The 26080-nt window shown below is 41.7% G+C and overlaps 1 protein-coding gene across 4 annotated transcripts in view; it reads left to right on the top strand.

Moving 5' to 3' along the window:
* FHL2 (four and a half LIM domains 2) overlaps positions 1-26080 on the top strand; it is a 107852-nt gene that overhangs the window by 46592 nt on the left and 35180 nt on the right. For 3 of the 4 annotated variants that reach the window (XM_089681235.1, XM_089681233.1, XM_089681232.1), the window contains exon 2: positions 17509-17682. The exons of the other annotated variant lie outside the window; for it this stretch is intronic. In XM_089681235.1, the coding sequence (XP_089537361.1) occupies positions 17527-17682 (156 nt within the window). In that variant the 5' untranslated portion in view covers positions 17509-17526. The remainder of the gene's footprint in view (positions 1-17508; positions 17683-26080) is intronic. 4 annotated transcript variants of the gene reach the window in all.

Below are 26080 nucleotides of genomic sequence, written 5' to 3' on the forward strand. Positions count from 1 at the left end.
TGTACTGTCTGCCCTGTTGTAAAGCGATGTGCAAACTGTTGTCGCTATATAAATCCTGTATTATAATAATCATATTTCTGGACAGCTGATGTAAGGGGCACTGTGACTAGGACACCTGATGTAAGGGGCACTCTGATAAGGACACCTGATGTAAGGGGCACTCTGATAAGGACACCTGACGTAAGGGGCCCTCTGATGGGGACACCTGATGAAGGGGTCACTCTTATGGGGACACCTGATATAAGGGAGTACTCTGACAGGGACACCTGATGTAACAGGACACTATGATGGGGACACCTGATGTAAGGTGGCACTCTGATGAGGACATGTGATGTAAGGGGACACTCTGATGGGGACACCTGATGTAAGGGGGCACACTGGAAATTGACAATAAATATTTTTTAAAAGCTATGTAAATTGTTCCCTTGCTTATTGTTTGATAAACATAATTGGCTACATACATAGCACAAACATGAGATTTGGACCTCTGATGGAAGAAACTTTCCTGACTGGACTTGAATTGAAATTCAATATCCCTGCCATAGACCAACCTCGCAGTTGTCCATTTACATTCTCTTTTTAATAGCAAACAAAAATAGTTTGCAGTTATGTCATGAGTTGAGTTACACATTGCATTATACGGAAACATAAACATTCTGTTTTTATTAATAAACATATAATTAAATGAGTTTCTTTCTTAGATTAACACAAATTGCTAAAGTTTTTGAATTTCTGCAGATACCTCCCTCTATATCATTAAATACCCAATACAATCATTTCAAGTACCGTATTTGCCGGCGTATAAGACGACTGGGCGTATAAGACGACCCCCCTACTTTTCCTGCTAAAATTTAGTGTTTGAGCTATACTCGCCGTATAAGACTACCCCTCTTCCAATGCACACCAGTGGCAGGAATAGTGCCCCATCATTGGTATCAGTGGCAGGAATAGTGCCCCATCATTGGTATCAGTAGGAGGAATAGTGCCCCATCATTGGTATCAGTGGGGGGAATAGTGCCCCATCATTGGTATCAGTGGCAGGAATAGTGCCCCATCATTGGTGTCAGTGGCAGGAATAGTGCCCATCATTGGTATCAGTGGGGGGAATAGTGCCCCATCATTGGTATCAGTGGCAGGAATAGTGCCCCATCATTGGTGTCAGTGGCAGGAATAATGCCCATCATTGGTATCAGTGGCAGGAATAGTGCCCCATCATTGGTATCAGTGGGAGGAATAGTGCCCCATCATTGGTATCAGTGGCAGGAATAGTGCCCCATCATTGGTATCAGTGGCAGGAATAGTGCCCCATCATTGGCATTAGTGGCAGGAATAGTGCCCCATCATTAGTATCAGTGGGAGGAATAGTGCCCCATCATTGGTGTCAGTGGGAGGAATAGTGCCCCATCATTAGTATCAGTGGGGGGAATAGTGCCCCATCATTGGTATCAGTGGCAGGAATAGTGCCCCATCATTAGTATCAGTGGGGGGAATAGTGCCCCATCATTGGTATCAGTGGGGGGAATAGTGCCCCATCATTGGTGTCAGTGGGAGGAATGGTGTCCCAACATTGGTGTCAGTGGGAGGAATGGTGTCCCATCATTGGTGTCAGTGGGGGGTGGAATAGTGCCCCATCATTGGTGTCAGTGGGGGGGGGGAATAGTGCCCCATCGTTGATGTCAGTGGGGGGGAGGAATAGTGCCCCATCGTTGGTGTCAGTGGGGGGGAGGAATAGTGCCCCATCGTTGGTGTCAGTGGGAGGAATAGTGCCCCATCGTTGGTGTCAGTGGGAGGAATAGTGCCCCATCATTGGTATCAGTGGGAGGAATAGTGCTCCATCATTGGTATCAGTGACACCAATGATGGGGCACTATTCCTCCCACTGACACTTGCTGACCCTGTTCTCGTATGGTGCTGCTGCAGCCAGCATATGTGGTTGCAGCAGCACCTCTACACTGACCACTTACCTGCTGGTCCTGCACTCGATTTTCGCGGGGCCGCTCGGCTCCACCCCCTCCCCGGTGATTGGCCGCCTGTGTGCCTTTCCTGAGCTACAGTTCTGGCGGCCAATCACTGGTGAGGAGGCGGAGCCGAGCAGCCGCACGAACATCCAGCCCCCCTAAAAAGTGTCAGTATGCCGTATACCGGCGTATAAGACGACCCCCGACTTTTGAGAAGATTTTCAAGGGGTAAAAAGTCGTCTTATACGCCGGCAAATACGGTATATATATACTTTGTGTAGTAGACAATAATATAGCTATGATTTGGCAGCAATCCCCATTTCATTAACAATGTTTGTCCACTATATCCCTTGAGCCATCTGGACATGACTAATTTAAAAAACAGAAGACTCATTTACAAATTTTGGCAAAAGCCGCAGTATTGCTTTGACAATGACGTAGCTGTCTAAGGTGTGGAAGAGTGAACTGAGTTTTTAGATGAGTTTTGTGACTTATTTATCAATGTATAAAGGGTGAGATGGTCACATCCCTGAGTAGATCCACCTTCTTAAAAGTCAAAAGATATCCACACAACTACCACTCACTGGATATTTTCTCTTTTTTGGACCATTCTCTGTAAACCCTAGAGATGGTTGTACGTGACAATCCTAGTAGGTCAGCAGTTTTTTAAATACTCTAACCAGCACGTCTGGCACCAACAACCATGCCACGTTCAAAGTTACTTAAATCCCCTTTCTTCCCCTTTCTGATGTTCATTTTGAACTTCAGCAAGTCGTCTTCACCACGTCTACATGCCTAAATGCATTGAGTTGCTGCCATGTGATTGGCTAATTAGCAATTTTCTGCCAAGCAATTGAACAGGTGTACCCAATAAAGTGGCCAGTGAGTGTAGAATGAACAACTAGAAATTTTCAAGCTAGTAGTCAGGTGAAAAGATTTTTAATTGGCCAGAGACAACTGATGGCAGGACAGAATCAGCAAATACTATGGATGGATAATTCACAACATGAGGTAAGGATTATGGCAGACAGTAATATCAGTACCCTGGACTGCAAATTAGAAGTCGGGGACTAGGATTTTTTAAGCAGGAATGCTGAACACACATATCACCCAAGGAGCCAGTTCAATTCTAGGCCTGAGAGAGCACGTGCTCTCCTGTAGTGACCACAATGATCTTAGTATTTGCACAATTGCAGAATATCACACCCCAACACCTTGTAATCTCTCAATTCCAAGATTAAAGCCTATATAATCTAAAGACATTAACAGTTGAACTTGAAAAGCCCATTTGGGAGGAAATAAGTGTAAGATCGCATGTATAAAACCTCATTTGAGTGAATGTAATCACCCTACCATACATTGTGGGATTTTTTTTAACTTTTATTTTTTTTTTCTAAGTAAATGACCTGCTCTGAATATGTGGGATTTAGACACAGTCATATGGTTTCATTTAACTTTTTGTTTTCTGGTAGTTTTGCAATGCTATTAAGTAACAGTCTGTCTGTGACATAAGTGCTTTTAGCAGTTGTGGGTAGACAAAAGTAAAGCGGCAATACAGAAAAGACTAAGGAAAATGGGGTTTTATTTTCGGCTGTGATGTTTGAAAGGGACAAAACAGAAATAGAGGAAAGAAAGATATCCTGAGGGCATGGAAGTCAAACAATTTCCTTGTGTAATTCCTGTAGCAGGGTGTTTAAGCAGAAATCTAATACCTTCTGTGGGTAGAATAAGGAGGGGACCCCATATAGGGACTGTAGCTTTTATGGAGAGGTGTTGTTGGGCTGCAAATAATAAGAACAGACACAGAAATTTCCCCTAAAACCAGGATAAGTATAGGAATGCCTGGAGGTAATTACCTGTTTCAAAATGAAAGTTTCTGATGATGGTGGTAGGACACATGGGTTTGAATGAGTAACGGAAGATATATAGTTTGTCAAATAAGACCATCCCAGAGCATGCTAGCCAAAGAGTTCATAAGATCCATATAAAAGCAAAAAAGAGGTACCCTAAATATTGCTGCACAATTCTATTCACAACTAAAAATAAAACCTTAACCCATGATACCACTGAAAACAAGGACACAACTTCCCTCATGTGCATTACATAGGAACAAAACCTCAAAATAAATAGAAATTAATAATTAGCTGGCATTTACGCATAAAAGGAGATATGATCGCAATATACAAATATCTAAAGGGTGATTCTAGCATGGGGAGAAAATTATTCATTCTCAAGTCACTTGAATTGACACAAGCCACTCAATGAAGCGGGTTCCTTACTATTAGGCCCCATTCATACTTGAGCATTTTGTAGCTTGTAGATAGAAGCTCAAAAACACTCAACAAGCAAAAACATATTGTTTTCAATAGCCCTTGTTCACGTCTGAGAGTTCTGTCACTTGTAGCCTATCAATCAAAAAAGCGCTTTGTTACGCTTTTTCAGCTAAAACAGCAGCTCTCCGCCACGTTTTCAGCTTTCCATTGGCCACATAAAAAAACTCCTAGTTGAGAAACGCCTAAAAAAATGCCTGATAAAAACGTGCAATTCTGCTCCAAAATACGCTTGAAAAAAACAACTGAGAGCATGTCACTTAAGTGTGAATGTAACCCTAGAATGGTAAGGACATGGAACTCCCTTTCACAGTTGGAGATGTATGCAGGGAATGTGTATAATTTCAAGCAACTTTTATTTATTTCAGGTAGTTATCAATTTACGCAGCACTTTAAATATATATTGTACATTCATATCAGTCCCTAACCCTCAAAGGGCATACAATCTAAGGTCCCTAACTTACATTCATACATACACGTACTAGGGCCAATTTAGACAGGATCCAATTAATCTACCAGCATGTCTTTGGAGTGTGGGAGGAAACCGGAGTACCTGGAGGAAACTCATGCAGGCACAGGCAGGTGGTGCCATGGTTGGTAGTGCTAACCATTTAGCCACTATGCTCAGTGTATGCAATATTATTATTATTATTATATAGCACAGTTTGCTCAGCACTTTACAATATAATGGGAGACAATAGAGCAACAATATAGTTCAATACAAGAGGGTTAGGAGGGCCCTGCTCCTTGGAGCTTACAATCTAAGAATACAGGGATATGGGAAATGGTAGTGACATAAACACAAACACACATACCCACACAGGTTGAACTAGATGGACTAGTGTCTTTATTCAACCCTACTAATTATGTAACTATGGCGAACAATAAGTTCTTTTAAATAAAGAAACTGGACATTTTCAAGAGGCAGGCAAGAGTACTGAAATGCAATACCAGATTAGTAGATAAGATTGTAGTCAACAGGCAGGTTTGATGTCAATAACGGAGGTTAGGAATCAAGATACCTAATCATCAGATAGGAATAATGCAGGTCATAGACGGGTCGTTTGTCGGCTGATAAATGAAAAGTTGGTTGTTGCCGTTGCCGATGCTGCCACCAATGTCTACGAAAAATGGATGTTTTTTGTGGATTTTCCAGCATGACCGATAAAAAGAAACGAGAAGATCTGCGAAAAACGGCCGAAGGCATTGCCCCACTAACGGCGTGAATATCGGCCAATTTTTCGTGCGGACGAAAATTTGGCCGATAAACGACCCGTCTATGGCTTGCATAAGGTAATTTGGAAGCCCAAGATCTCAAAAGGGAAGTCAGAAAAGGGAAAAAATGTAGCAGAAACACAGAACAGTGCATTGCGGCAATAGGCTAGGTACACGTTTTAAAAGCTGCAGGTCCAATTATTGAGAAAGAGGTGCAAGTCTTGTCGGGGTGAATGGTTGCTGCACATGTGCTGTAAAAAATGCACTACAGTATTAGTTAACAACAGATGTAGCTAAAGCCAAAGTTCCAGCATCATGCCAAAAAAAACCTGGGTTTGAACCTTGGTGTCACCATTGGTATGCAAAGAACTGCACATGAATCTGAATACCTGCACAAGGACTGTTCTGTATCCTCTTCTACTAAGAATTGTATGTACAGTACTACCCAGTTACAGCATGTTTGCATGAGGATTAGCGATCTCAAGTTACCATGGTACTATCATGCAAAGTACTCCAGCTGAGCTTTTACATATGCACCTGTACTTCTGTAAAGTAGAGATCTAGCCACAGACTGGTTGCTGTTTTATCCTGTTGAATGAAAAAGTTTTTTTTTTAATAAAGTCCATACTTCTCTTTTAAAAAATGGCTTCTAACAGCCAGTGACCACTGTAAAAGTAAGTGTATGGTTCTGTATGTGGAGCTGACACATTTCTCAATAAGGGAATATGTCTTATGTACAGTTTAGACCTTAAAGTGTAACTGGGGCAAGGTTATGGGCATTAAAGTATTTACATATTATTAACAAGCAGTAAATTAGCCCTCACTGACAAATAAAATAAGCCCTCACTGACCTTCCTAGGTGCTGGTACTGTTGAACAAGTTGTTCTCTCAGTAGCTCAATCCACCCTGCACTCCCTCCCAGCAGCCTGTCAGACTTTAAGGATCATGGAGTGATTATTTGTGTGATCCAGGCAGGGTTGTGTCTTGCCAGCAAGGGGTTGCACAGGTGTTCTGTGCAGAACCATAGATGTCTACTGGGACATGCAGTTGCATGGACACAGCCACTGTGTCCCAGTGTGGCATCCATGCGTGCATGGCCCTGAACGCATGAATTTGGGGATATGCTCCCACACACTCATGGATGTCATATTAGGACATAGCGTCTGTGTCTGTGCAGCTGCGTGTCCCAATAGATATCTATGGGACTGCTAGCATGGGAATGCAAGGAACACTTGTGCATTCTCTTGCCCTTCAAAACACAGCTCTGCACGGGGCACACTAGTACTTGCCTCGTGTGAATGGGGCCTAGATCTCTGATGTAGACCCAGGCCAGGGGAGAAGATTGAGCTGAACTGCTGAGAAAATGATTTAGATGACTTCAATGCTTCTGCACTGAACCTTTATAATGAATTGCTTCATAGTGCCTGCAGCTACAGACCTCAGTGAGGACTTGTTTTAATGCCCATTTGTTGCAAGAGCTATAAACATTCATTCATAGCCCTGCCAAAGTTACACCTTTAGTATGACTACATCTATCCTTTAATGTACAAAATAAAGCAACATTTCTTTTTTCCTTTTCTTTGTAATTTCCCCATGCTTTTCATAATTTAGTGAAAATAGGAATATCACAGGGCCTGGCTAGCAGCCTTACAATACAGATGGACATAAGGTGAGGTAGAGCTCCTCACAAAGCCTCCATTACTTTTGTTCTGCTTACACCCTGATGGTGCAGAACATGGGGAATGGGGAACACCCATTATCCCTCTCTGATGACTTTGGAACTCCAGGAGCCAGCATGAACCACAATAGACACCAGACTGTGGTGGACAAGCTTAGAAGAAATAATATCACAGTTGAAGATGTCCCTGAAAGCACTGACGGGCAACACCCTGACAACTTTGTGGAAAATTAGTTAAAAAAAAAAACCAAAACACTTTTGAACAAATGACATTCTTCGCAGCTTTCACTGTGGAATGGGTGCATAGGCTCTTAGCAAGGCCTTCGGGAATCCCCTCCTAGACCCATAGTAACCAGACTTCTCAACAGAAAGGATACAGACCATGTTTTCTACTTAGCAAGGCAAAAAGGATAATTGAAAAGAAGGATTTTGCTATTTCCCTGTATTTTTCAATTGAAATTGTGAAAGCTGTACATTTTTATGGAAGTTAAACCTAAGCTTTGTGACAAAAACATCCAATATCGCTTACCCAGCATGTCTTTGCTTGGTGTCAGAGAGGAAATCACTGATATTCTCTAATCATTAAGAGGCCGAATCGGATTGGCTGCAATTCAGAAATAAAGCACCTAAACAAGTTAAAGAGTTGTGTTATTATCCATCCTCATCTGGACATTTTATAACCATTTTCTGTTAACATGGTTTCTACTTTTGTTCCCTCCCTCTTTGCGTATACTCCTACATGATATGAAATTCTTCCTATAGGCTTCAAAACTAGCGTATCTTGTTGGTTTATGAATCCAGGGACACCCTTTTATTTTCTTTCTCTTGGTGTATTTGCCACTTCTTAATTTGACTGACTGTTGCTGGCATATTTCATTAGCAGGTCTCCTACTACTGTATAAAATTCATTTGGCCAGCAAGAGTTACCTGCATTTTGCTACATCACACAGTCACTGTAAGAAGGCAAGCTGTTTTGTATTATTCCTATGCAGGTTTTGGATTACTTCCTCCACTTCATTTTTCTAATTCCACAGTCCTAATTTCCTTCACTTGGTCGATAATCACTACAAGAGCTAAACTGGCATTCTTCCCATCTACTCTGAGCCAAGTACTTTACCCTTTTCTTCTCTCTGTTTCCAAGACCCATATGTCTGTACCATTTGCACCATCACTGACTATTGGGCTAATAGCAGGACACAACTTACTTGATGGGGACAATAGCCCTATGGGTTTCACATTATGTTGCCATTGTTAATTTGTATGCAGGTAACCGCTAAAATTGGAGGGTCATTGTTGGACCTTGGTTCTGTTTATGGTCACCAAGCCCAAATATTACTGTATATCTGTAAAACTATTTGGCATCTAGAATATACTTGTTTACAAAGGTTTTTAGAATATAAACATAGCTAGTCCAATAGTAAGTATTTTATCATGGAATGTTAGAAGTCTTGGTACCTTCTTAAAAGATAATTGGTGATGGCCCAGATAAAAGAATTAATCCACAGATTGTCAGTATCCAGCAAACTCCTCTAACCAAGATCACTTTCCATTTGTTAAACAAACACAATACAATGTTAACTCTGGTCTGTCCACTTATTGTAGAGAATTCTAACTCTGGAACCCTCATAGAGGTGCTATAAATTCAAATGGTAGATTCATCTTTACCCATGCATTGACTCAAAATGTACTGTTTGTAATGCTGTGTATTTACAATCCTTCTCCAGCATTCTAAAAGTACTGCACAAAATGTCACACTTTGCCGCAGTCTCTAGCACTACCTTCATGCTACAGTGATATGTATAAGTCACTTCAGTATGGTTTTGGATGGGGTTATGAATGAATCACCACCTTCCACTCAAACCCATACGTACACATATTTACATGTATTTACCCAAACAACTGGATGGATAGATATTTGGAGACACTTAGGCCTCCATTACCGAGTTGATTACCCGAAATTACCTGCATAAACTGACCATCTGTATGGACCGTTAGTAAATCTTACTTCTTAAATATGTGTCTTTCTTCCCATATACAAACTGACAATTTATATGTGGCAACAGATCTACACTATAATATGGGAGTCCTATACGGAATTGTTGGATGAGGGCCAGCTGTGGGGAAGCCCTGAACCTTGTCAGATACTAATTGGTGGAAACAGCCCCTTGTAGGTTACCCTGGAAAAACATTTCATACAGAATAATGCTTGTGTAAATGTTTACATGCATATAGCATTTGGTGTATTTCTACTGGCTCTGAATAGCAAGGAGCAACTGAGGATGCTAGATAGCAGGAGCCACCTGCATCCCAGAAAATTAGGATACTAGCATGCTAGATTACAGGAGCTACCTGTGTCCTAGTAACCTAGGATGCTTGACAGCAGAAACTGCCTGCATCCTAGCAACCTAGGATGCTTGGCAGCAATAACGACCTGTATTTTCATTTGTGCTGCTTGCTGTAGACATGTAAATGATACCACAAATGTTACAAGCATACAGTGTACAGACAAGATTTTATGTTGGATCTTGCTGCCAGCAAGATTCTATGTAAAACCATAGGACCATTGTCTGAGCACTAAGAAAACAACTTTGAAACAGCCTCTAGTTGGTGTGATTAGGTCCCAAGGTCCTACAGCAGTGGTGGTGAACCTATGGTATGCGTGCCACAGTGGGCACGCAGCACCCTCTCTGTCGGCATGTTAGCCAAGTCGCCCCAGCATTGCTGCAGCAGCCAAGCATCGGATAATGGCGCACATAGGGTACATGTGCATGCTCGGAAAGGAGTGGCGGCGCCAGGAGATGACGTCATGTGCCGTGACTCATTAGCCGTGAGCTTTTGCATGGCTGATCAGTGCCCTGCCAAGGAAATTACATATAAATTTGCTTGGACTGGCTGTGATTTTAGCAGATGTCCCCACAAGGTAAGAAATGCACTCAGATGCCTTTTTCAGAGCAGGCCAAAAGCTGGTGGTCAGTGAAACATTGCCCCTCTGTGCTTGTGGTCAGTGGAACATTGCCCTTCTGTGCTGGTGGTTAGTGGAACATTGCCCCTCTGTGCTGGTGGTCAGCTGCAATTCCCACACCCGCATCCACCCACTCAAGAGTGAACCTAGCAAAATCATTTTGGAACCATTTTTTGCACCATGCAATTTCCTGCAAACACGTTGCAGGTGTCGATGCGTGGAGTGCTATTAACCACTTGCCCTCCTGAGGATTTACCCCCCTTCCTGACAGGCCATTTTTTGCGTTACAGTACTGTGTAATTTTACTGTGCCATCCAGAGCAGTGTGCCCGAGCCGACAGAGAGGAGGACTGTTAGTAAACAAAACAGACCTCCTCCCTGTCGGAGATCCTTGGTAATCACTGAGCGCCGGCGGGGAATCACCAGCTAGGAGCCCGTGATTGACAGCCGCGGCTGTGAATGGCAGTGCGGAGAGGGCGTGCAAGTCTCCTACCCGGAAATACAAAATCGCATGTATATATACGTGATTTTGCATACCCCTGCCGCCCTGTAGCAGTATATTTGCTATAGGGTGGTCGGGATGTGGTTAAGAATGAATGGCAGCCCCACGTGTCTCTATAGAGCTGTGGTTGGTTGTGCATGCAGAAACAGCTGCGATTCCCACAACCACCCTACATAGTGTGAACCTAGCATTATAATGCATTTAGTAGTCTTATACATCATTTCCAATTGTTCATCTGCACCAGTGATATTTTTTAATATATGGTTATCTTAGCATGCTTTGTGTTTTACACCCTGTTTACTTATATTTTGTACTGATGATAAATAAAATGAGTTAGAAAGGAAATATCAAGCAACATGCCTGTTATCAGATTGGGAAGGTAGACATTCCCGGACCTGTAAACATTGTTATAACAGGTTTTAAATTTTAAAAATGATTAGGCTCTCTTAATATACTGTCAGTCTTAAATTGCTGGAATTGAACCTAATTATTTAAATATCATGCACACAGGTTTATATGTCTATGTAAAAAAAAATGGATAATTCACCCAATGTTCACCCTGAAGTATATAATCAAATAAGTTCCTCCTTATTAATGCTCAAGTAGTAAAATAAATATGAGCTAAGTGGATTAGTGAAGCCAAGAAGAATTTATACAGCAATGACAGTGTTAGACTCCATATGTATGCTTCTCTTGTAAATATTTAGGAGTGTGTGCCTTTAGCTCACATGCCACTGTTTTTATTCCATTAGTGAGCGTGGAAAGTGACAGGATCCAGAATGGATATGTTGATAATGAGTTGGTATTAAATTATGAAATAATATACAAGAGAATGCGGTCTTTATAGATCTGATATATGATATTCACATAGTAAGTTCTGCAGAGGGGCCATTATTTATACATACACCAAGACCTTCTGTCTGGACAGAGAAGTCTAGATCTGGTAGTCTCACCTAGCAGTATCTCCTGAAATGAGGATCTCTATTTCCTGTAACAACATGTCTTGGATATTTTCTTTTCAAATCACACTTTCATCTCCTCTCTGGGAAAAATGTGAAATATTCCAAATCATTGATGGTCTAAGAAAAAGAACTTCAGTGTATTCATGTGGAACAACTGGCTCAGTGTAACATGAAAGGGAATTAGCTCAAATATACAAGCATGCACAAGAAAATATACAAACTCAAGATGTAAAAGATTTATTTGCGCAAACTAGTACAGCAGATAGACATTGTGGCATGGGTTTGGATGGAATATCCAAAATACTTAAGAAAAAAGTAGGTTGAAAATTGTTGCTCTAGGATTCAGCATATAGTGGTGATAGCAAGGTCTTGTTTGCTAATTCTAGATGCGTTGACTATATGAACTGTAAAGGGCCTTGCCATTTAAATTAATTGTGCAGCCGGGTGCTGCTGCCGGCTGTGTGTGAAGAGCAGGATGTGCATTCTTGTGCCCGCTCTCCTCCTTGATCTTCCCGCTGCTGGGCTCTGTGTAAACAGAGTGGGTTGTGTGTGTTCAGCCGGCTTCTCTGTCTTCAGTGCTGCTGACAGGATTGGCTCTGTGTAAAATCCTCCGCTTGCTCCCTACAAAGTGGTGGACCAATCAGATATAAAGGGGAGAGAATTCTGGAAGAAGGAGCACAGCGTAAGTGAATGGAGGATAATGCGCTGTGGACTTTTCCAGGGCAACTCAGTGGAGAGCTGGGTCTTTTCCAGTAGGAATCCATGCCTTACAGGCTTGTTGTATTTGCTGGAACCATGCAAAGACCAGGGTCCATGGTCATTTTTGCAAAGAGTAACCAAGAGAGTCCAGACCTTTCACTGGGGTGTCTGTACTCACACCAAAGAGTAGAGGGTGAGACACTGAGAGTTCTCAGCCATAGTAGTAACCAAAGTTGGAGGGACCTGTTGCCACGTGTGCCTGTAGTCAGGACATAACTAATGTGAGTCTGATAATGAGGACCTGACCATGGGAACTGAGCCTTCTAGGACAGCTGACTGCTGAGGGAGCCAGATCTGTTGCATATCAGGAGTGGTGAACCGTAACTGTGATGGGCACGGTGTCAGACCCCAGCCCTTCTCACCAACTTGTGACCGAAGGACTAGCCAATCTAAAACCGCGCTGCCACTTGCGTAACAATGCAATTCTCAGCTGCACCCTGCACAAAGATTTTCCAGCTCACTGGACCCCAATCTAGGTGCCAGCAGCCTGAGAACGATTGTTACTGGGTCAGGTTAATTACGCAATTAACCCTTCACACTGCTACCACCACCTTTTTACAGAGAAGGAGGAAACTCACAAATCTTAGCAGTAACGCTATGATGTTTGAACAAGCGTCCGTGTACACACTTTCACCGCAGACAGATGTATCCAGAGGTTTTAAAACACACGGTAGCACTCTTCAGAGACAGGGATTCTTAGTTTGCATTAAAGAGCTTTAGAAACAGTTTAACACATTTCAGAAAATAGGATTTATTAGTAAAAAGGTCAAAATGGTGCAAAACAAATATTTACAGAAAAAGATGTGACCAATATATATATATATATATATATATATATATATATATATATTGGTCACATCTTTTTCTGTAAATATTTTTTTTGCACCATTTTGACCTTTTTACTAATAAATCCTATTTTCTGAAATGTGTTAAACTGTTTCTAAAGCTCTTTAATGCAAACTAAGAATCCCTGTCTCTGAAGAGTGCTACCGTGTGTTTTAAAACCTCTGGATACATCTGTCTGCGGTGAAAGTGTGTACACAGACGCTTGTTCAAACATCACAGAAAAAGATGTGACCAATATATATATATATATATATATATATATTGGTCACATCTTTTTCTGTAAATATTTTTTTTGCACCATTTTGACCTTTTTACTAATAAATAGAGAGAGCAATAACACAACAGAGAGATAACAGAAAGAAGTTTAAGAAGGAATAATACTTGCAGAAGTCCTGGGTTTAGGCAGAGTTCAAGTGTCCTGAACAAAAGGGTGCCTTTTCTCCCAAAGTTGGTTCATGATGTTAAAAGGGAGAATCTCTTCATCATTCTCTCCAGGTATGACAGCCTTTTTTCTAGGAACCCAGCAGGGTGCCTCCTTAAAGCAGAGAACAAATCGCCTCATTTGGGGAGGGGTGTTTAGGCGGGGACTCAGGCTATGACCAAATCCCTCCCACGTTTATACCATGGTCAATAACCTTCTATAGGTACATGTAGCATCCTAGTCACTGGCAGATTAATATGTAGAATGATATCCTGAACGTCCAGACATCAAATATAACATATCTTACCATTCCAGATAAAGACATATTGCTTTCTACTCTCGTGTAGGTGCCACATAGGGGTGTAAGGTGTCAGGTGACTCGTATTAAACTGACCTATCTGAATATATGCTTTGTTTTATTGTACCTTGTTCCTATCGGGATTTATGAATTTGTATGAAAAAGTGGTTTCAAGTGGGATGTACATTTTACTGCCACTCTGGAATGCTTTCATGTCCAGTGACTGACTGATTTATAGCTTTACGACCAGGCCATGGCAAGAGTTTGATAGACATCATGGGACCAGCTAATTGGGTTTACAACCATGAAGCATATCCAGCTGTGCCCTGTGCACTCCTGAACTCAGCACACACACAGACCACATTCCTTGCAAGGGAAGGGGGGCTGGAGGGAGAGAGAATGATATTTGCAGAGTATGATACAAGATGGTGAATCTTAGCAAAATGGTTGTCCGCGTCCATATCTGTGCACACAATTATCACAGTAACAACTGAGTTTAAACCCTTACTGTCCACAGTTAATGCATATTCCTTGCTTAACAGCCCATCAGCCATCCATGACACAGCCTTAAAGGGGCAGCTGCATGTGCACCACCTTACGGAAGGACCCCAAGGTTAGCCGACTAAGACTGGCAATTAGGCGGAAAGTACTTTGTAGCCACTTCCGAGGTACCCCTTGCCAGGAACTCGTACACACACCCACTAAGGGGCTGCATGCACAAAGCGCACTTGAGGACAACACTTTTTGGGTTAGTGATTGCCATTTGTTTATACTGGGTAAAATTTGGTTAGCCTGTCGCAGTATGGTTAAAATAGGCCAGTGTTCACCCAATATAGTTCAGCATCTTTAACCCCCCTGGCGGTATTCCCGAGTGTAGCTCGGGGTTAACATTCAGTACCAAAAGAGGTAACTCTGAGCTACACTCGGGATTACGCTGCAGTGTTGCTCAGGGATTCCCTCTTGCACTTACCTTATCCTGCACTCCCACGATGTCCCCCCTGCAGCGTCCCTTGCCATCTCCTCCGGCTGATGCCTTCTTCCGGGTTGTGTTCCTTGCGAGCATGGGGATGTACGGGACGTGCGGGGAAAGAACCGGCGGGAAATTCAAAAATGTTAAAATGTGACATTCACTTAATACACTAAAATCTGATAGTATTACATTACTGTATCAAACCATTTCACATACATTTTGTCCCTAGTGCTTTGTCCTGTGCTCTGCCTGCATATTTACTGTTCTTTCTGCCTGGAAACTGAGAAACGTCCATGGCGTCCAAAAGCGTCCCTTTAGGTCAAAAGCGGTTTTAGACCAGCTAGGGAACAGTGATAGTAAATTAGAACCACTTGCAGAATTAAGTGATAATGAATTGTGGGGAAATTCGTCATCAGACACTGAAAACGATGTTGCGACTAAGCTCAGCGATGTGTGAACTTGGCGCTATATTTCAAATTTCAGTGTTTTTGGTTTGATTATATTATTGAATTAAATTTATTATTATATTATTATTTTTTGTATTATTATTATGTTTCAAACTTCTATCATACCCGGGATGTTTACTAGACTCTTGTTTGGACAGATTTCAGTGAGTTATTCCTAAGAATTACAGGCCTACAATAAAAAAACAACATATTTCCATGCAAAAAAATGTACCGCTTTGAGCACAGAAATACTGACATAATCAGACCGCTAGGGAGGTTAAACGAATTCAGTTGCTTCTTTACTGATTCATGCATTGTTTAACTGCTCTGCCACAATACATCTATTTAATATACCACTCAGTTGCTTGTGGACTATTTCTGCATACTGTTATAGCATGGTAGCATACTAACATTTGAGTTACACAGGTATGAGCAGCCTTCATCTTACAACCAGGTGTGTCAGTGGGGATCGAGCAGTTTAAAGAGTCCGAGGAATTAAAGATAACACAAGGCACACTTTTTTGGGGGGGGTTTTGATGGAGTGGTGGGGGGTTAGAACCAATGTCAATTTTTTATTGTTGTATGCGTCCCTATTAGGGAGATTCACCTGTTCTTATTGACCTGATCACCAATGTTGCTAGGAATGACAGTGAGGGTAAATGCAAAATTTGGAGTTGCCACCAGAACCAGAACAGAGGGAAAATCTTTCAGTGGTGACATTTATTCGCATGACAACTGTTTATGAAGGAATTTCCCTAACATTGAAAGAATTTCTTTCACTTCCTGTGAAGTTTACAAGACAGGAAGCAAAAGGAAATTTACTACTCTATCCAAATACCCTACAGTATCCAAAAAAAGAAGTGAGACATTGGGGTTGATTTACTAAAGGCAAATAAGCTGTGCATTTTGCAACTGCTGCTGCACTCTGCAAGAGCTTAGTAACTGAGGTAAAGCTTCATTTTGCAAAGAATACCCAATCACATCAGAAGGAAAATAATATCAAACAGCATTTTTGCTTGCCCATGATTGGATGATGGATGTCAACAGAGCTTTCTATCATTTACTAAACTCTGTAGCAAATTCCCTTGCAGAGTACAACTGCACTTGCAAAGTGCACAGTCTTTTTTACCCTTAGTAAATCAACCCCAATGTCATGCTTCTTTTTGTTTGGATAGCATGTGCAGTGCGTGTGCCTGGGACCTGAAAACCAGTGCAGACCTGGCCTGGCTGAGGACATCGCTGGATCCCTGGACAGGTAAGTATCCTTTAATTAAAAGTCAGCAGATACAGTACATATACTTTTAGAAGCTGTTAGTCGTTTGATGCGGCTAAATGTGCCTAAATGCTAGGTGCATTTAGCGCTTGGGCATTAATTCATTTCAGTGGCCACAATAGATACTTTTACAAGTGTCAGGTGTTTTTTCTGTAAGAATGCAGCTGCCAGGAGGACAGCTTCTAGGAGAATTTGTTTTTTACATCTTGTGTGCATGAGGCCTTATTTTCAAAGCTTAATTGAACAATCTGAAATCAGAAAAAAAGCTGATTGGCCACCAAGCACATGTGCACCAGATCCTGAGTGCTCCAGTTCTAGTAAATCTCCCCTTATGGGTCCATTCACATCTACACGTGTGCGCTACCATTTAAATCCAGTCTTAAGGTCCCTTCCCTTGGTAAAGGGATCTGGTAAAGGCCCACGGATATACACAATTGTTATATGTTTTATGGTCTACATGTTATAAAGCCTAATTTTCCTGACTGATCGGCATTTGAGGAAAAAAACAGTAGAGATGTGTCAATGAATGATGTCACAATGACTCAATTTATTACATTTTACTACATTTTGTACAGACACTCTGACCCCCCACCACCATCCCCTTCCCTAAAACTGAATGCAGGTAAATGAACAGTGGGGATTAAACATTTTTAAATCACTATATGCATTTACAGTAAACCTCCTATAAACATATTTAAATACATATAAGTGCATGCCCATGGGAATGAGGCCTAATTTAGAAAGGTAAAAGAAATCAATAGTAAAGAGTATTATACGTGGCAAAGTATCCCCACACAAATGTATTAATCAACTGAAAATAGACTCAGAGAAGTCATAAATTTTATTTTTTAAACAGTAGCAGAAAAATGATACATGTAATTTCTTTCAGAATAAAATTACATTGAAAATGACTGAGCGCTTTGACTGCCATTACTGCAAGGAATCTCTGTTTGGAAAGAAATACCTGCTGAGGGAAGAGAACCCATACTGTGTGAAATGTTATGAAAGCCTGTACTCCAACACATGTGAGGAATGCAAGAAACCCATCGGATGTGATGGCAAGGTATGCTGACACTTCCTGTTCATCTGATCGTGCCTCCATTGACTAAACAGAAAATTCCATTAGTGAGCTGGAGGTATTAACAAAAGTGCAAGTCAAGTGGGGCTCAGACACAACCCCAGCATTTAAATCATCTGTGGATATGTTTGAGATTAAATATATATGCATCTTTCTTTACATTAGAAAGAATGACCTAAAACATTCATAGGTGGTCAACTTTTGATATGTTCCTTATTCATATAGCATTTTAATGACTTATTCACATATGTACCTGATAATACGTTATTGTATTTTGATTATGACTATCCATATTTGTAAATGAGAGCCATTGGAAACACGACTAGATCTACTTAGCCTTGCTTAAAGTGGTAATTCAGGCAAAACTTAACTAAGGCGAAACCTACTCCAACCCCATTCTATGGCTATTCTATCTAACCCTCTAAACAAAAGATCTGTAAACTTACCTATTTTGAAGCCGCTCCTGTCTGGTCTCAGAATCAGCTGTCAGAAGTGGCTTCCATTTGGAGGAGAAGCAGCCGAGAACGAATGTCCCATTGTAAGTCTTTGGGTGATATGATCTCCTAGGCTAGGGGTCTCCAACTTTCCAAACAAAGGGCCAGATTACTGTCCTTCAGACTTTTGGGGGTACGGATTGTGGCCAGTGGGGGTAGATAATGTCCCAGGTCTGGCATCAGTGAAAGTAAACAATGACGCTGCTCTGCAAGTGCCCCTTTAGCTGCAGTGGCCAGGGGTGTACACATGTTACAGCCGCAGTAGGAGTTATACATCCTGTCATGGTCGGTGGCTGTAGCACCTGCCAAGCATTACCTATTCAGGTGAATGAGGCTGCTCTGCAAGTGCCCTGCAACCTTGTGCAGTACAGCAAAGAAGGAGTTAATCAGGCAGCTTTGTGTTGCTTTCTCACCACCTGCTTTAACCCCTTGGATCCCGCAGAAGCATGCAGTTGTGGGGCACTTGCAAAGAGGCCCTATTTACTTGAATGGGAGGCGATTGATAGGCGGTAGCACCCACCAAAAGCAACAGGGGGTTTAATTCCTGCTGGAGCATGTGTACACCTGTGGCTGTTTCCTCAGTAACTAAACGGGGTAGGGATTGGGGGCAGGCGGCAAAACCGCTACTCAACCATAGGGTTTTGCCACCCTCCAACTTTACGTGTGAATGAGCTCTAAGAGTGACGCTGCCGAATGCAACTAAAGGCTCATTCACAAGTGTAGCAGGCACTGCTGCTTCTCTGAAAACCGATTCAAGTGTGTTTGACTGGTGGTGAGGAGGCAATATGTTGCCTCCTCACCCCCTGATTTAAACTCATGATTGTCGTGCAATGCATGCGATTGCGACACAGTAGTACAGCAATTAGAGGTGTGAGGACGCGACACTGTGCCCGGTGATCTTTGACTTCTCCCATGTTGTTCAAGTAGACCTCCACCTTTTTAAGGTTGCCTATCCCGATTTAGAACATTACAAGGGGTATCATACTTCTTTAGTGATTTCTCTGAGCATTGACCCATTATTGTAGTGGTGGTGGTGGTGGTAGTATATTAAATCAGGCCACAAGCCAGCTTTACTGCCTTTGAAGTTTTTGTATTGTAATCCTGCACACACCAATATGGCCACACTCAAGCAGTTTTGTTTTTCTGAAAAGGTGACAACCCTAGGCAGGAGACAGAAAGCAGACCAAGAGGGGAGTTTGTAAGTAAGGATAATGCACAAGTAAATACACTTTTGAATCTGGCCTGGTCTGTAAAGCAGCATATTGAAATGATCCAATCACATGTAGCTGATGTATGATAAACACCCTTTTGAATTAAAAGCAGGCTCTTGCTAAATGACACATTTACCTGAATATGCAAGTCAAACACGGTTCTACAGGAAGGACTTGCAGCAAACAGAATGCAGTAGTATAATCTAAACCCCAGTTCCCAGCTGTCAAATACTGGCCACTCCTGCTCACAGACCACATAGGAGTTATATTTTTTTGTTGATCGTACATTTCTAGACACACAATCAGAGTTTTAGACCATAGGTTATATACTGTCTTCAGATGACTGGACACTGGTAAACTAATGCTCTAAGGACATCCCTAATATAACCCCTTCCAATCCCTGCAACGGATGTCTTTTCTCTGTTGTGAGAGAAGCTAACCATTTCCTTTTGTTATTTTTTTCATCAAGAATCTCCTAGCAAGATTCCAAACTGCTACATAGCCACTGGGGCTTTCTTTGTGTAGCTTTACAGAGTTTTGGGGGGCCATACTCAGAACTTGCCAACAAGAAGTTACAGGGTTGGCTTGTAATGTTGCTTCGGGCACTGTATCCTGCATTAGGTGCTCACCTAGGCACGTAGTGCCTTGTTAGCACCCTTCCTGTATAGCACCCTTGTTAGCCACTGAGTGCTATACAGGTCCAGGACCATGGTACTTCTGCAGATGGAACCCTTAAGGTTATACCTACTGGGGGGGTGAAAATTTAGCTGGGACTTGTTCCCTAAAATTCATCCTTTACTGACAGGAGGACTTCCAGACTGCACTAAGTCAGGGATACAACTCAACTGGGAGTGCAGGGTGCTGTTGCTCCAGTCCCTAAGGTGTTACATATGAAGCTATGGTTGGGACTCTTGGTCACAGCCAGCAGTGATTTAGTCTTTTTATTTGTTTGCCTTGATCTGGGCTGCATGCCTGTTTCATGGAGACTCGCTGCACATGTGTGATCCATCCTCACCACTGCTTTACAGCACAGCAGTCCTTGGACGTTTCTGGGTTCTCACTGCCTACAGTGACTGGTCAACAAAGACTAAACAATTTGTGCTCCACAGTACTGGTTGGGAGTACCCCCGGAGGGATATCCCTTCTTACATATAATGAAATATAGGCGCAAGGGGGATGGGTTAACCGTCTTTGCCAGTTCACAGTCAGTTAATGGCTCTGAGGGGGTATTTAGCATCTCCTCAAAAGGCCCTGCTTCTTTTATTCGTAACTGCTGTTCCCATTATAAGTTGCTGCCTTTCTCACAGGCCCCTAGTTTCTTCTGGCACACCCCCTCTTTCTGTTTATATAGAGAGGAATTCTCAGCCACTATGTTTGTATTTCTGGGTAGGCTTTAAGATACCACAATCGGGTTCTCTCAGCTCAGCCTCTCTTTCTGATTCCATCTCTGACACTCTTTTTACTGCTTCCGTGTCATGTGAGAATACTCTTTAAAGGGAAACACCTCTTTAGTGAGTCCTTGAACACCTACATCAAGGAAGTCATGGGGCTATGAACACCCCTTTACCCCAGAAAAGAAGGCAAAAGTTCCTGCAGGCAAGCCTTGGGCTCCTGAGATTACTTAGAGTTCCCTTTGTTTCTCTCAGGCCTCAAGGTCCAAGTCCAAGCCCGGAACCTAATTCTACTATAAAACCTGAACCACCAGTGGTACGCCTTCTGTGGTCACACAGCATTAGCTATATGCTGCCCTTTCCTTTGGTCTGTAGACTATACCTCAGATCTTTGTCAAAGTGCTAGCTACTGTCCTAACTCTGCTTCACTCTTAGAATATTCTTATTGTGGGATATCTCCTGCTGAATGAACACCCAGCAAATGCCCAAAAGACAGTGCAAACCCTACAGAGGTTTGGATGGATCCTAATATTCCATGACCCAACCCACAGATTGGAGTATGTGGACCTGATCTTGGATCAGCTGTCTCCAGGGCCACTCAGTACTTGGTCATCACCTTCTGTGGTCACACAACATTAGCTATATGCTGCCCTTTCCTTTGGTCTGTCCACAATACCTCAGATCTTTGTCAAGGTGCTAGCTACTGTCCTAGCTCTGTTTCACTCTTGGAGTATTTTTATTGTGGAATACCTGGCTGAGTGTTCATTCAGCAGGAGATAGCCAATGCCCAAAAGACAGTGCAAACCCTACAGAGGTTTGGATAGATCCTAATATTCCATGAGCCAACCCAGAGATTGGAGTATGTGGACCTGATCTTGGATCAGCTGTCTACAGAGCCACTCAGTACTTGGTCATCAGAAAACGCATTTGATCAGGACTTCTCAGTTGCAAGGTCACCTGATCAGGATTCACCTGAGCAGTGTCATGGCAGTGGCATACATCAAGAATCAGGGAGGGACCAGTTCTGCAGCTCAAAGAGAAGCAGATCTATTTCTAGCATGGGTAGAACTCCAAATTCAGGCATGGAACAATAGCATTCGGACTTACTCAATTGTCAGAGTCTAGATTCTGAAGTATGGCCTCTCTACCAGAGGTGTTTCCAGTGCTTTGTCAAAGGTGGGAGACACTGCACATGGACTTTCTGGTGTCCAGGATCAATGACTTACTAGGCTCAGGGATCCTTAGGCATTTGCAGCGGATGCTCTGGTGACTCCGCTGGATCAGTTCAGCATGATCTATGCTTTTCCCCTCTAAAACTGCTTTGTCTGCTTAGTAATCCTCATTGCAATGAACTAGCCCAGGAAGATGTCGACAAACTCTTGGCAGACTCAGTGGGCCATTACGGATTGTACACATTTTCTGTCCTAGTGGTCATTCTGCCATCCTACATCTTGGTTGCTGGCTTTAACTGCTCTGCCCATCCCAGAATACAATGTGCATGTCAGAACTACTTCTTGGCAGGATTTGGTAGCTATATGCATTTGTGTGGTGAAGGTTGCATATTATTATTTAAAAATTATTTTTTAAATAGAAAGAATCAGGAAGTTACTATTTGGTCCTGATGGTGCTAGGGGAAATATGAAGATAAGTTGCCATTATTGACAGCTTAAGCTGCCATCACACTGGTACTGCTGCTTACAGATAAGCACAGAGTATGATTAACAAAGCTAAACATGATGTAGACGATTATTCGTGTTCATAGTATGGCATCAAGAAAACACTTCCTCACCTTTCATATAATAATAATTCATTGATAGCAATCAACCCTCCAGTATAGCAGATTCCAAATCTCATGCCAAACCCCCGTCAGCTCTTCCCTCAGCCATCTTTTGTGTCCTTTCACAACACTGCGGTATAAAATTAACGGTATATTAGATGTAGTAAATGCCGACAATGCCAAATACTGTCCTGGATTCTTTAAAATACACCATTTCTTTATGGACTATTTGTACAGCAGTGTTAGATGTATGCAAAATAATGCAAAAGTATATTTTTCCTAGTCCTGCTGAGGAAGATTATATCCCAGTCCTGCTATTACATACCTTCCTAAAATGAACACATTTTGCTCATCTGTATTTCACAATACAGGAACAGACATAAAGGACTTTGTTTTCCTTTCATGTGTCACTGCCATAACTGAGTTAGCAGAAAATGCTATTGCATAAGAGTTACTTCCATCCTGAGCACAGCCTTTATAATGGAAAATTGGCATTTTTCCATTGTAACATATTCCTGATTTCTAGATTTATGTGATCATAAATGATTGTTAATCCTGTGGTAGGCAGATGTGTTAAAGTCATATTACTTGATAAGTGATGCTAAAGGTAAATGTTTATTTTTTAAATGGGAATAAATTAGGGAATAGTTAGAACTCTTGTCGTTTTTTTAATGGTCTGTTGGGTAGATTCTTCTTCATTTTCTGTACTGGAGACATAACAGGAATGAAAGGAAAAGCCTCTCTAAAGTGAAAACAAATTGACTCCTAGAAATGTCTTTGGTATCTCTATTGTAATATTTCTGTTTCTATGTCTCTCTCTTGAGCCTATACCTCATTTAATACAAGAGAGTATCTTCCAAATTCTAGAAGCTGTAGACTAGAGCATTGCATATTGTTATTAAAGTGTTAATAAACTCACAATAGTAAAATCAGTTTGTATATGCAGTAAAACATGCTTGTTGTACTCACTGTGGAACCTAAGGGGTTAATCCTCTGCATTATGTAAAAAGGCTGTTTGATCCTGTCTTCTCTGATCCTCCTCTTCTTTTGCTGTCCCCAATCCATCTGCCATAGTACAGAACAGCAGTGGCAAGTCTGCACATGCTTTGTTTTGTGTGTGCTCCTAGAGAGTTTGTTTTTTGGGGTGCATGTGATTAGCACAGGACCAATCAGCCCTGTCCAGACAGAGGGTCAGGGGACGTGCAGCCTCATAGGACAGTCAGAGGAGAATGAAAACTCCTCCCACAAGATTGACCAGTGCTCGGTTGAACACTGACATAAGTAACAAGACTGCTGACGAGAAAAGGTATTTAGCAGTTTATATTTACTAAAATAATTGCATTTCCATATTCTGTGTACTGTAGAAGATCAGATATAGTGAATGCAGGGTCCTGGGTTTATTAACACTTTAAATTCTCGCACTAGCTACATGAAAAATAATCAAAATTGCTTCCCTTTCCAGGCTGTTGAAGAAAATATCGCTCACTTTTGCAAGGATGTGGCCTAGCACACTCCTCTGTTTCAAATTCCTGGAATATGGCTGGGATTCTGACCAGTTCTGAGACAGATTCATCCAGTGCCCAGGGCGCTGAAGATGGCAAACTGTGCCCCCCACCCACCTTCCCCAGTGTGTGCAGAGAAATGCAATCTTTGTGGTATACACTTAAATAGTCTCAATGTTGTGGCAAACCACACTGAACCAAGGAGTTTAAAATAAGTGCACAAATATAGTGTTGGAGTAAAAAAATGTTCCTGCGTCATTGGTGTTATTGAAAATGTCCCCGCATCAGTGGAAGAAAAAAGGTGCCAGCATTGTGGCGTCAATTAAATGAAAAAGGTCTCTGCATCTGTGGTGTCACTAAAAGGAAAAATGTCCCTGTATTAGTGGTGTCATTGGAAGGAAAAATGTCCCTTCTTTGGCAGTGTCACTGAAAGGCAAAAGGTCCCGGCATCCTGGTGTCACTGAAAGGAAAATCGTCCCTGTGGTGTCACTGAAAGGAAAAATGTCCCTGCACTGCTGATGTCACTGGAGGGAAAAAAAAGCCCTGCCTTGGTGATGTCCCTGAAAGGAGGAAAAGGTCCTAAGGTCTCAGTTACATTTGCGGTTAGGGTGTTAAAACAAATGGTTGACCCCCATAGAAAAGAGGGATGGGGGAAGGGAATACAGATTTAGACTGATAACGTTGAAGGTTAGAAACCAGGGAAGTGGTGCGGTTTTAGAGCTTTAGGGTTTGTGGGGGATGGGTAGGAGGGCAGGGTAGGGTAAATATGAAATAAGTTATTTGGGAGGAATGGGAGAAGCTAGTTATTATATGTGTTTTTTTCCTATTTTTTTTTCTATTCTTTTTTTCCCAACTTGTTTGTATCTTTTTGTATTTTAAGAAAAAAAAAACCTAATAAAAGATATAATAAAATAAAACAAAAAAAACAAACAAATGGTTGAGCCTTATTTTTACTGCTCCTCCTAAGTTGCAAAGGCAGCAGTCACTCTTGTCAGTGAGGCATGAAGGCACAGAAGAAGCTCCCAGTGCCCCCCCTCCACATATTAACACTGCACCCAGGTCACATGCCCATTCAACCCACCCCCCATTGTCCCAGCCCTGATCATTACCATGAACATTTTGTGGCCATATGACAGTGCCAATGACAATATATTGTGGGCTTGGTTGAAGACGAAATTGTGGAATTCTTGTTGCTACAAATGTAGACATGAACTCCCATGAGAGTCCTGGAGTCTGCTAAAGCCCAGCTGTAGCACACACGACAAACAGAAATAATAGAAGAGTGTGCTCAGCTGTATAACACACGACTAATAGAATAGAACAGTATGCTCCCTGCATTGACATAACCCAGTCCAGACTGAAGTCACGCAGCCCTCTGAAACAAACAAAATTGTTTCTGTTTTTTTTCAATTTCACAGTTTAAGCAATACCCTGTGTTGATTTTATATGTTTTAACTGCAAAACATATTTTTATAAAAATCCTCAAAGAGGAATTTTTATAACAGCCATTTGTTAAGAAAAGAGGATAGAATAAATAGACAGCTTTGTTTTTTCTCCCTGGGAAAGCAGACAGTACATTTATTTTCTGGAACTTTGTCTGATTCTTCTGTATAGCACATTAGGAATTTCAAAAGCTGGAAAAGAGTCAATAAATCAGAGTCAGAAATGTATTTAGGCATTAATCAGGCTGAACTTTTAAACTCAAGATTTATGGTTTGTTATTTAACACAGTCACATACCATTTCCAAAATATGTTTACAGAAATAAAAAATATTCTTGTTGGCAGACTGATTATCTAATGAGGACATAAAACGACAATCTACAGGAGCTGGGCCTATTTCGTAGTAAACCATTAGATAATAGAAAATGTGTTACCATAAAACTGAATATCTCTTAATCCTACTTTGACAAAGTAGTGTTTTTGTCCTCTTAAAGAAAAAACTTTCCATGGAGAAATCAGTGTGAACCAGGGCTGAAAATTTTCATAACAAATATATAGAAAAAAAGA

Source organism: Staurois parvus, unplaced genomic scaffold (genome assembly GCF_062004578.1).
Source record: "Staurois parvus isolate SC_StPar_1 unplaced genomic scaffold, SC_StPar_1.0 ptg000262l, whole genome shotgun sequence".
In the NCBI taxonomy this organism is placed as follows: Eukaryota; Metazoa; Chordata; class Amphibia; order Anura; family Ranidae; genus Staurois; species Staurois parvus.